Below are 12027 nucleotides of genomic sequence, written 5' to 3' on the forward strand. Positions count from 1 at the left end.
GGGGGTGGATAGGGCACGGGAGCCAGGCTGTTTGGGGGGCACAGCCTTCCCTACCTGGTCCTCCATACAGTTTCACACCCTGATGTGGCCCTCGGGCCAAAAAGTTTGCCCACCCCTGCTGTAAATTCTGGGTTGCACATACAGTGGCAAATCCACTGGCCTCCTCCCTTTGCCCTGCCAACCATGGACCTCCCAGCACAGCTCAGTGCCTTGTGTGGGCTGCCTGAATCTGTCCTCTTCTGTCCACTGCCAGGGAGATCTCTATAGTCAAAGAGTTGGGAGCTCAGATTGCACCTTACGCTAGTGCAGGAGTATGAGCAGAAAGACGAACGAACCAGAAACACGACGCTGCGATTGGAACACGAGTAAATACAATTGTGATACTACCAAGCTGCAAAGCTCTCCCTCTCGTAGATGGTAGATTATCAGTTGTAATGGCACCTGTAATACCAAAAGGAGAATTTACTGTTTGGGAAAAGCAATGTGAATGAATTGATTTCCTGTGTAGGTATTTGCCAGAGGTGATGGGAGATGGTCTGGCCAATCAGATTAATAATCCAGAGGTAGAGGTGGACATCACCAAGCCAGATATGACCATTCGTCAGCAAATCATGCAGCTGAAGATCATGACAAACCGACTGCGCAATGCTTACAATGGCAATGATGTGGACTTCCAGGATGCTAGTGAGTACACCAAAAATCCCAAGTAATGGGAAAGGGATGAGGACAGACCGTGAATACCAAGTGATTTCTGAATGACAGCTGGAAAAAATCCATTAATCCCAATTCCTGGCAGTGCATGATAAAACGAGAGAGAAGACTAAATGCCCACATGCGTCCTGTGGTGGTATTTTTATTTAGATTGCACAAAAAATGGGTTAATGTTTTCCAAACACTGATGAGGATACAGTCTCTGCCCTACAGTGAGTACAGGGCCTGATTCATAACAACTGCTGGCCCTTGTTATGGAACAGAATGGAGTGCTGGTTTGCATCCAGCCTGTGATACTCCCGCATCCGAAAGGGCATTAGAATAACAGAATGAGGTGCACTGCTGACAGTACTGTACTGACTCAGGGTAACAGTCACCATTTGTGTCCTGCAGCACCCCACATGCCACCTAAGAGCCTGTTCTGTATTGGAAAGGATGTTGGCCACAACCCAGGATGTTTAACCTCCCCCTCCCCAAGAAAGACCATGTGATGTTCAGCTGTCCCTTGAACAGCTCGTAGGGAATGGGAAAAGCTTTCCATTTCACATCTCGACTAATGAGCATCATCTCCCGAGCTCTACAATCATGTGTGGTCAGAGCTAGGCACAGCATTCCCTTCAAGACTGTAGAACCTGCACCCGTTCTGCTAGTGTGCGCACCAGAGATGTGTAAGTCAATGTAAGATCACAGGCTACGCAGCAAGCATTGTGTGTGCTTCCATTTACTGCTGGGGTGGCCAAACAAAATGGAGCTATTGCTATGCTAAAGCACAACCTCCTGGTGGCTAGGGATGAAATATTTTCTATCTCCCATGGCCATATTTGATTTCCATGTTTGTGTAACCATTAACTCACCTGTGAGAAATTCTTCCCATAGAGTGTTATTCAGCAGCTTGGAATTTAGAACTCCCCAGCCCCCCAGATTGCAATGGAATCACAATCTTTCTGGATAGTTTTTAAATAAATCATAGGACACTGCAGCCACCATGAAATTCGCTGTAATTGTGGATGAAAACCCCATACACCATCATTACAATCTAACCCATATTGTCCATGCTCTTCATCTGGGCAAGATAAAAAATCCACCTGAGAGAAACAGTGTTTTGCAGTCTGTCTTTTTCAGCTTCATTGTAGAAAACCCTTCAGTGTTTAATTTACATAGAGGAAGGTGTGATAAAGCTTTAGAGAAAGACACAGAGCAGAAGTGTGTCTCACTAAAGTCTGTGGTTCATTTTAGATTTGCCATCAAAATAATTCTACATAAAGTACAGAACTCTCAAGAGAAAATCTGCCTTTTTAACCTTTTTTTATGAATATCTCTCACTAAATAAATAAATAATTAATGTAGAGCCAGGCTTTTAAGTAAAGTAGAAACAAAGACAAGATGTCTGGCATACATTTTGTGTTTCAGGTGAACATTCATGTTGACCTGGGCTTTGCTTTCCTTTCATTGTTCTAAATAACTATATTCAATTACAGTAGCCCATTTAGAACAATTATGTGATCAGAAAAACCATCATGAACTAGGGCCGACATGTCAAAACCTTAAGCAAGTTGATTTTATACTGCACAGCTCTGTACAGTGTTTCCACAGGGTCAAATGCTCCCCTGGCAGACACCCCGTGCAACCCTGCTGAGGGCAAACATATTCGATAGAAAACTAGTCTTGCAACGGTTACCCATCTTTGTCACCGACAGTGTAGAATATTGCAATGTGCTCTACTTCGAGTTACACTTTAAGGCCACCCCCTGAGAGGTGCGGACTGCCGTGAGCACAACCCCTGTGCTCAAGCCTCTTTTCACTTTAAACCGATCTTCATTATCCACAGCACATTGAATTAATCTCTAAAGATTATTTGAGCGTCCACAACTCATCCTGTACCCAGATGCAGCAGTTATGTTCAGCTGAAGAGATCCATGATAGTTCTGGGGGTCAAACAGTCTAGGACTGGGTTCACTCTGGGCCTGAGTCAAAGATTTGTGAAGTCAAGGGGAGTCTTAGTTGCCTTCCAGGGGCTTTGAATCTGATCCTTAAGAGCCCTGTGTATGTCTGGAGTTGACCGCCCTTGACAATGCCTCAGAGATTAAGTCTCATGAGCCGCACACTGTGATGTAAGATGTTCTTACTTAATACCTGAGCTTTTGGTTTAAAGCTGAACTCTCTCTCTCCAAAGCACAAGCAGCAGCCTACAGTGGGTGGTCTTGTCACGTTTTAAAATTTTCCAATCAGTATCTAGTTGCTACAGCAATAGGCCATTTCAACATCAATGTGAGACCAAGTACAGAAGGGCTAGTGTGCTCTACAGCCTTTACCTTGTTTGGCAGGGACCTGACTGACTGACTCAAGCCTTGGCCACAGCTAACAGAGCCAGCTAACCACCTGACTGCAAGGGCTTGTGAACACTCCACGCCATCCCAGGTTCATTCAAGTACACCTAGTGAAGGAATACAATACATATATTCCAGACCATATATATGAAAGGAAACACAGTGAGTCAGTCGTAGTATTCATTCCCCTGGGATTCTCCCGCCATTCCGTCTCCAAACTCCTGGTCTGGTTGAATTTGTAAGCCTCTAGAGGCAGTGGCTGTCCTGTGCTGTGCTGAGCACAAAGTTTGATTTGTCAGTCTCACCCTGAGTTTCTCTCTGTGTACAGGTGATGACATCAGTGGCTCTGGGAGTGGTGATGGCTGCCCTGATGAAGTCTGTGGCAAAAGACTTTCCAAGAACCCCAGCACCAGGCAGCCAGAAGTACATGCTATTCCTAACCAGTCCGGACGTGGCGTAAAGGGGGCCAGCAACAAATTTTTGCCTTCCTCCTTCCTAATCTTCCTTTCTGTGGCTGTTATTGCAACGCAGTACTTGCGGCGGTAACTTACTTGCACAGCCATGAAAGAGACTGTGGCTGAGGTCTTAACTTTGCCAAAAAAAAAAAAAAAAAAGGGACAATATTTAATTCATCTTGGCAAGAAAGAGGGAGAAAAAAAAGGTCTCAATTGTTTGTGATATCTGGCAGTGCTAGAGCTGTTCCATCCTTGTTTGCTCTTTTTTGAATGCTGGGCCCTCTTTCCGTACCTCATTTTTTATTTCATTGTTTTGCCACAAAGAGGCTCTTTGGGGCCTCAAACAAGCCTCTGCAGATAGGGGGAAAAGAAAAAATGATCTCCAGAGAGTCACCATTTGACTGACTGCAGTGGAATATGCAGTTAACCTAATATTGTTATACAACCGTAGCCAAGAATGCCACTTACCCATTAACATCTAAAGCCCGACAGGTTTAGAACAGTGCAACTTTTAAAATTAGGACTGACAACAGCAGCAAGCACTCTGTTATGTTCAGGAGCTCATTCATAATTTTCTGTTGTATTTCTTAAGCAGGCAGAGAGATGATCCTTCACTCATTTTCTTGGATGTAGGTGTTTCAAATAATTCCTTATGCTAATACAAACTCGATTAGCAATGGGATTCCTTATCCAAGCGTTTGCAACTAAAATGCAAGAGTCCTCTCACTTACAAGTACAGAAGTAGTTTTGTTTACTAAAATTAGCCATCAGTGGCAATTAATAATGCTCCTACTTTAAAGTGAATGGGAGTGAGATTTAGATTTTGCGTGATATTTGGAAATCTTTGAAGTTAGCTATTAATGATCTAATCTAGACCTGCCGTCCAGTATCACGATATGCAGGCTGAGATTTGTCATTTGAGGGGTTTGTTTCCAACAGGAGACTGAAGCTCTTTGTTAATGACAGAGACAACAGTAACCTTCTACCAAAGGGGTCGTTGCAAATTGCTATTTTGTGAAGTCTTGCATACTAATTGCATATTAATACACATAGAGTTATGAGGCCTAAAGCAATAAGTTACAGTATTGGGAGTCAGTGGGTTATTACTTACTTCACTTGGTAGTTTGTTTGCCTAGGAAAATGGCTCAGATGTATAATCTGGGCTTTGAGAGTTCTTTGTAAGTGAATGCCTGCTTCCCTCCCTCCCCTGTCCAACTTCACCACTGCAGTGACTGAAGATGAAAACTGTCCAGTATCTGAGCTGCAGCCACACATTGCGTCAGTGGATCATCAGGATGCTTCTAGACCTTCCCGTCCTCTGCTCTAAGCAATGGATGCACAGCCTCCTAATGTTAGCCAGTAATTTTTTGTAGTTTATTACATGAGTACCAGGAGTGGATTCAACTAAAGGTTTTGTTTTTGTCAACAAACGATATATATAAATATACACACATACATATCTATCTGTTCGGGGTGTCTGTGTTTACAGAGCTGTGCACTTTGGTTCCCTAGCTGGCTTAGCTCATTCGCAGATACAGTAAACATCGTTTGGAAAAGTATCTCTAGGAAATTTATCTGGAGTAACAATACAGTCCGGTTGACTGTTTTTAGCAATGGGGAACCATGAGTTTAGGCTCTGCTGTTATTAATATTGTGATTTTTATTTTTGGGGAGAAAGCATATCTTATGTTTAAGACGTTTATAGGCTTATCAAACTTTTAAACACTGCTGTGTCTTTCGTTACGTGCGAAAATGTGTTTTGGTTCATAACAAAAGATTTGGGAAAAGCAGAATTTGATTTGTGCTGTCACTGTTTATGGAATGTGCAATTTAAGGTAAGACTGTAGGATCAGAGCGCTAGGAATGTTGAGAGATGTTGCAAGAAAGCAAGTATAGTGAAGTCCTTATGCCCCTGGTTGAGTTAAAATTCCTAGTTTGTTGGACAACTACCACTGTTTCCTAACCCAGCCACGTAATGGGGGCTGACACTTATACTTCTGTACAAAACGTGGACTGTGTTTAGGCCAGTTATGGGAGAGTTATTGTCCCTCATTACACCTTGCTTCTGCACAGTCAATTTTAGATCATTTTGGTGTTGTATTCCCAAGCTGCCACTAATTCTTAAAGCTAAACTTGAGCCAGAGGCTTACCTTGCCATTCGATTTAAATTATCTGGCTCTGAATTGAAGAAATTACTGGGCCTATCATAATCTGCGGTGTAGTTTCAGGCAGGTTTGCTTTTATTGGTCTAGTGCAGTGATTTTTAGCCCATGTTGCCATTACATGTATAAATGAGCCTTCTATTATGTAACTCCTAACCCAGTTTCTGAGGGAGCATGGAAAATGTTACACGTCAAAAGGGCATTGGAGTAGATTTTTTTTTAAATGAAAGAAATTTGAGCACCACAGTCAATAGTTTTATAAATATTTAGTCACCTGTGGCTCGACACAATGGAAGAGAAAAAAATAATCTCATTATCATGTATTTGCAGCCTGTTGGAGCACTCACACACAGTTCATGGCCTTGGGGGACTGTCTCGTTAAGTGCTATATCCCAGGGATTCTCAACCTCTCTCTTTGAGCCCCCCGTCCATCCCCCTGCTATAAAACCTCCACAGCCCACTTCTGCCACAACTGGTTCTCTGCATATAAAAGGCAGGGCCAGCATTAGGGGATAGCAAACAGGGCAACTGTCTGGGGGCCCCACACCACAGGCCTGCCCCCGCAAGTTGCCCGGGCTCAGGGCCCTACAGGTGGGGCTGTGGCTTTCTTCTCTGGGCCCCAGCAAGTACAACGCTGGCCCTGCTTGGTGGATCCCCCTGAAACCTGCTCACCGCCCCCCAGGGGGCCCTGGACCTCTGGCTGGGAGCCACTGGTATAGCCCATATCAAGGGAGTATGACTCACTTTAGATTTGCTGCTTTGGACGGGGAAGAGGAAAAAGGACCATTCGCTTCTCTGTTAGCAAGATGGTGAATGCTCAGTGTTTTGATAAGGAAAAAATACTTTGGGGTTTGTTCTTATCTGAATTATTAAACACCCACATCCCTGAAAAATGGACTAGTGGATTTACAAGCATCTCTGTCTTTAAACTTGCTCTTTTGTGCCATAATTTGTATGTTTTAACTACGGGTGGGATCATTAGCGGCTTTGAGAGCACAGATATTTATCGTTTTACAAATGACAAACAACCTATTGTTTTCTGGTGGGCTTGGTAGGGGATAAGGTATAACAAATATCTGAAGTACACCTTTGCTTTAAAAAATGCATTTCTAGCTGGAGGATTAAGATTTATTTCACTTATTGGCATAGCTGGCCAGTTATATATTTCTTTCTGTTACCAAGGTACTTGTAACTATCTTGCACTGTTTATCTAAAGTTGAAATATGTTCTTTGAATCCTTGTATAAATAAAAAGGCTGGAGACTTAAATCTATATTTGTCCCACTGTTACAAATCACTATTTTATTTCTAACTGTGAGTAGCCCCACACTCAGTCCTTGGTTTACCCACTAACAACAGTATCATATGGCCATTGTGAGCTTCTCACCTGCTCAAAAATGTGTGGCGGAGAGCAGTCACCTCTAGGTATAGGAAATGCTTAAAAACAAGATGAAATTTATTTGATGACATTTTAAAAAGTTACCATAGTAAAGTTTGTTGAGAGAGAGACTGGGGAGGATGTAATGAAGGAGAGAAATTAAAAGATTAGATTTACAACTAAATATTTGTAAATGTAAAGCACAGTGTTATTTACTATTGCACTCAAGATACTGCTTCTTGAAAAGTTAACTAAAAGAAGAAAGCATTCTGGTCCTAGTAGAGAGCCTTTCTGAATTAAATAATCCACCACCCTGCTCCCTTTGAATGAAATAGGTTTTGTTTTTCTATATATACAATTCCATTTCCAGAGGTTGGTGAACTTGGTAACGATACCAAGGGGGTGAGCCCCAGACTTCTGGTAATCAGATATTGACAGAAGGAGTGCACGTGACTGGAGGTAAACAGCACCTAAAGAATTCCAGGTTCCTTCCATCCCCCCAAACAAAGAAATTAATCAACTTCTTGTTTCTGTAAAGCTTACCAGTTTACTTGGTATTTATTAAAATCTTTCTGTTACAGGAGTTTAGATTCTATTTTATATACACAGCGCTAAACAGCTGATCTCTATATTCTATAGAACTAAATTTATCCATGGGTACTGTACAAGGAACAGTATTTATACAAACTACAATTCACTCATCTCCTGTAAATCCTCTCTGTATTATTTAAAATAACTGCCACTAGCAAAGAAATAGGAAAACGGAAAAAAAAATTGTATCCAATTTTGTAGCTTTATGAACACACCCCACATTTGCAAATGAGCTATTGGTAGGCCAAACATGCTCAAACTATATACAATCCAAGGGTCAGCTTCTGTTTTCAGTTACATCCATGCATCCCGATGTAAGTCACATGAGTGTGAGGAACATTATTCTGGTCCTTATGTACTCTGGCCAAAATTTTCAAACATGACACTACAGACAGGCACATAAACAGGGCCTACTTTTTGGAGGTGCTGAGTACCTGTAGCTACCTCCCCAACTGGATCCAATAGGAATTGTAGGTGCTCAGCATCGCTAAAAATGAGACACCTAACCAGAAAATTGCCTCCTTTTCCACATGGTGACCTCTGTCTGCCATATGAGCAAATATCCCCTAATCTTGCTTCCATTCATGTCAACAGCAAAATGCCCTTCGACTTGAACAGGTGTAAGCGCTAAAGTTTTCACCATCCTCATCCGCCAATAAATGAAGCTGAGGGAGGGGTGGGAGGCGAGAGCATGCCCGATCAGACAGAAAGTTCTCCTTGCTGAACACGGTGAGCTTTGAGGTTGTGTGACATTTTTCATGCTTTGGAGCATAATCTGTTTTTCAGAAGGTTTGGTCAGTTGAATAGCTAACTAAATCAGTGTAACAGCCACGTTGCCCCCCACCAATCATAGTATAATTATGTGGCAATTCACGCTAGAGGAGAGTGACATTTGCGTGGAGTTGATGAGCAATGCAATAAAGTCACATTGCAGATGCTATTTCAGTGGCATGAAGAGCTGTTACACAGTTTTACCCCATACAGTAGTCATTTTTATCATCCAGCTCTCTCCTTACATGTCTAACTGTTAGAGGCATCCGTGCTAATCAGTATTTTCAAATAAAAATAGAGAAGGCCACTGGAAAATTACTCTGGCTGGCTAAGTTGTCATTACACACATATCATTAGTATCCTATCGCTTCCTATTTGATATAGTACTTATTAGATAAAGGCAAGTGATGCCAGGTCAACTTTTCTACAGTGGGATTAATTGTAACTGTAATTCCCAGTGTAAGGAAGATTTGGACGCATGTCATCGGCCACTGCACATAGTCTTCCTGGCCTTGGCTTCTTGTCGTCTTTCCTGAAGACCTCTCTTCTGCCTCTTCCCTCGCTTCCCTTTCTGCCAGCAGGACTCTGCCTCTCTCTTGAAATGCCCGACTTAGTCTTAAGTTGATGCTTTTCTGTAAAAATAAATAATAGATTGGCCTCTGAAGGAACACTGGTTTTCTTGGAACAGTAAACTGGACACAACTGCAAGCCTTCAAAATTACTGAGTCCTGAATCAGTTTAACAAGCAACATGGAAGCATGACAGAAACTACATACCTGCTGGCCTTTAAAGGGATAGTGTAGGGCATTGATGTTTGTATTTTTTCCCCTCCATTATTACTTCTGAGAGTCTCTTAATGTAAAAGTGAATTGCAAATGGTCAGCATTAACTTGAGCTTGCCTGTAATTGCTAGGTAGTTAGCTCAAAATTCAACTGCCATCACCACCACATCAAAAACATCACTGTGTTTAAAATGCAAAGTAAAGCACAAAATAACCATGAAATTCTCCTAAACACAGTTTAGGTTACCACAGAGCACCCGAAAACCAGCTTGCAAGATGTACAGGTTGAGATTTTCAAAGTAGTCCAAGGAATTTATTTAGACATCGGCTCATTTTAAATAGAAGAAGTGTCTAAGTCCACTAGGTGTGGAAAAAGCTAAACCATAAATGACAGCACATCACCCACGAGATTCTTCAGTTTAGGCTACCATTCTTCTTTAGAATGTAGAAGCTACATTAGCAAGGCAAATCAAGAACAACAGGTTTGACCACTTGACAATGAATCAGGAATGAGGATTCTGGTTAAAAGAGAAAATTATCTCACATAATCATCAATGATGGCAAAAACATATATTGCCTTGCTCTGGTGGTCACTTTGTGTGTGTGAGTGTGTCATAATCATGCTACTTTAAAAAAGCAAAACTTTGCACTGGTAGTTGAGTCCTGGCATACAATAATAATGCTACTTTGCCCCTTTAGTCCAGTCTTTAAGTAAATGCAACAAAATACAATGGTAAAGATAAAAAGATGGCAAAGCATACAGACAGAGCGCTACCCTCCCCTCCAATAAAATATGCTATTATCTCAGTTGAAATAGTGTGAGCCCACTATGTCTGAGAGGGCATCAGTCCAGAAGTGGCAGAAATGAGATACTAAAGACAACCGATAAGCAGCAAGAAGCTTGAGTAGTGGGAGCTTTACCCCCAAAAGCTTCCAACTCTCTTAGTTGGCCCAGTTAGCTAAAGCAAGGCATTCAGTTTTCTCTCTGTGACAACTGAAGCAGGTACAAAGACAGTATCCAAGCACCTGTCCTGGCTTCAATAGATAATGCTGTCAAAAAAATCTGTGACTTGAGTCAGACCTATAACTCAAATCATGTTAAAAGGAAAGGAACACGGCTGCTACTCTGAAACCTGTCAAATCATGTTGTTGCACTTGCTTAAGTTATTGGCTAAGTAAGTCTGTGTACATCACAGAGGGGGACCAAAAGCCACTTCTTTCTGTCTTAATAGCTCAGAAGGACAGGCCATGTGCAAAAGGGAAAGTCAAACAACACAGACTTGCTAGCACTTTAAAAAGGGGCTGAATGGGAAACATGACCACTAGCTCTTCCTCGAGTTTATAAAGATTTCTGCCCCTAGGGGTGTATATACTTACATGATAGGCTACTCAACTGGGATCCTCTTTTGTCAGACTCATTCCCCTACCCCAAGAAGTTCCCAGAGATTGTAGTCTACTGATCAGTCATATTACTATTTAGAGAAGGGTGGTACTGTGATACTTCTGATGGGGTCCCTTTTAAGCAATCAGTGTAGCTAGCTACAAATATCCTATTAGACCAGTCTTTGTTACAAATTTATTACAAGTGATGAAGAAATGGCCGAGCTGCGCTACACTTTCTATGGAAATTATGACTGAGAGTCTTTGGAATTTTCAGTCTGGCTTATTGGTCTGCCATGGAAGCAGTTTGATCCAGTACCTTTCACATACATGAGGGGCATCAGGGACATGAGTAGTTTATTATTCAGTACTGCAGAGAAACACTGGTGGGGCAGTGTTGAGATGGACTTGCTGTCCCATATGCCTTGGAATTAAATATCTTTAATACTGTCTTTTCGTTAAAAGCAGCTACAGCAATTTCTCTCTCATAATGCTCCATGAGCTACAAGCAGTTACAGTTCTGCGACAATGGCTATTTTAGGAGCTCTCTCTTTAGCAAGTACATAGTCTGCACTAGCAAGTGTCTTACTTATTGCTTCTATAAGAAACAAATGCCTGCAAATGCCACTAATTTAAACTTCTGAATTATTCGGGGACTAAATGCCAATGTGTGAGACCTGGTACCACTGAGCTAGTAGCTGGATTGAGATGAAAAGGGCCAACAAGTGTATGCAACAGTTTTTTAGTGATGAAAAAGATGTTAATAGTCAAAACCGACTTACCATCAACCTCAGACTGTAGGTTGTCTTGATCAGAGTCCATTAATGGTGAATCACCTTCAGCCGCAATAAAACAAGGTGCAAAGACATTTCAGAATAGTCGCTTGTGAGATTATATTGTGACTACTTAGAGGGACCAACCACTTCTACTGCACTCTAAGCAGTTTTTAAAAGTTGCTACCAGCCATAAATACCAATAAAATTTATTTTATGAACGCTTGCTCACAAAGAAGTCATTACATTTCCCAGTATGCATATACATTTGCAGTTGTACAATAACTTCAACATAAAGAATATGTACAGATGTTCAAATACAGAATAAGTTGTAAACACGACACAAGGAACAGGTCTTTAAAAAGAAATCTCTGGATAAAGATAAAAAGAGAGCATGCCAACTTCTCAGTGATCTACCACTGAGCAGTGGGTGGCATTGTCGTGTCTTCACCAGATTCCTACTCTTCTTCACTGCAGGAAAAAACAGCAATCACACAGGAATTCTTGGGGGTGGGGTAAGGATTATGTCTGATGGCACTTCCAGTTTTTACTCATTACTTTGTGGGAAAATCAGAGCTAAGGAGATCTTTAAGAGTCCTTGCAGTCTCCATTGTCTAGAGTGATCTACAGCATGCAGTACTGGTTCATAATCAACTAACTGTATGATTTCTACACTCCAGACTAGTGAACACTTCCTC

The 12027-nt window shown here is 41.7% G+C and overlaps 2 protein-coding genes across 4 annotated transcripts in view; one reads left to right on the forward strand and one right to left on the reverse strand.

Moving 5' to 3' along the window:
• Positions 1-6927, forward strand: part of GPC1 (glypican 1) — a 324164-nt gene extending 317237 nt beyond the window's left edge. The window contains exons 8-9 of the mRNA XM_073360055.1: positions 509-684; positions 3367-6927. Of these exons, the coding sequence (XP_073216156.1) occupies positions 509-684; positions 3367-3584 (394 nt within the window). The 3' untranslated portion in view covers positions 3585-6927. The remainder of the gene's footprint in view (positions 1-508; positions 685-3366) is intronic.
• A 311-nt stretch (positions 6928-7238) lies between these two features.
• The window catches only part of ANKMY1 (ankyrin repeat and MYND domain containing 1), a 58256-nt gene continuing 53467 nt past the window's right edge, over positions 7239-12027 (reverse strand). For 2 of the 3 annotated variants that reach the window (XM_073360054.1, XM_073360050.1), the window contains 2 exons: positions 11339-11392; positions 7239-9026 (listed from right to left, as the gene is read on the reverse strand). In XM_073360054.1, coding sequence (XP_073216155.1) covers positions 8830-9026; positions 11339-11392 — 251 coding nt within the window. In that variant the 3' untranslated portion in view covers positions 7239-8829. The remainder of the gene's footprint in view (positions 9027-11338; positions 11393-12027) is intronic. The other variant, XM_073360051.1, reaches the window with a different exon arrangement.

The sequence above is a fragment of the Lepidochelys kempii genome, chromosome 9 (assembly GCF_965140265.1).
Source record: "Lepidochelys kempii isolate rLepKem1 chromosome 9, rLepKem1.hap2, whole genome shotgun sequence".
NCBI classification, from domain to species: domain Eukaryota; kingdom Metazoa; phylum Chordata; order Testudines; family Cheloniidae; genus Lepidochelys; species Lepidochelys kempii.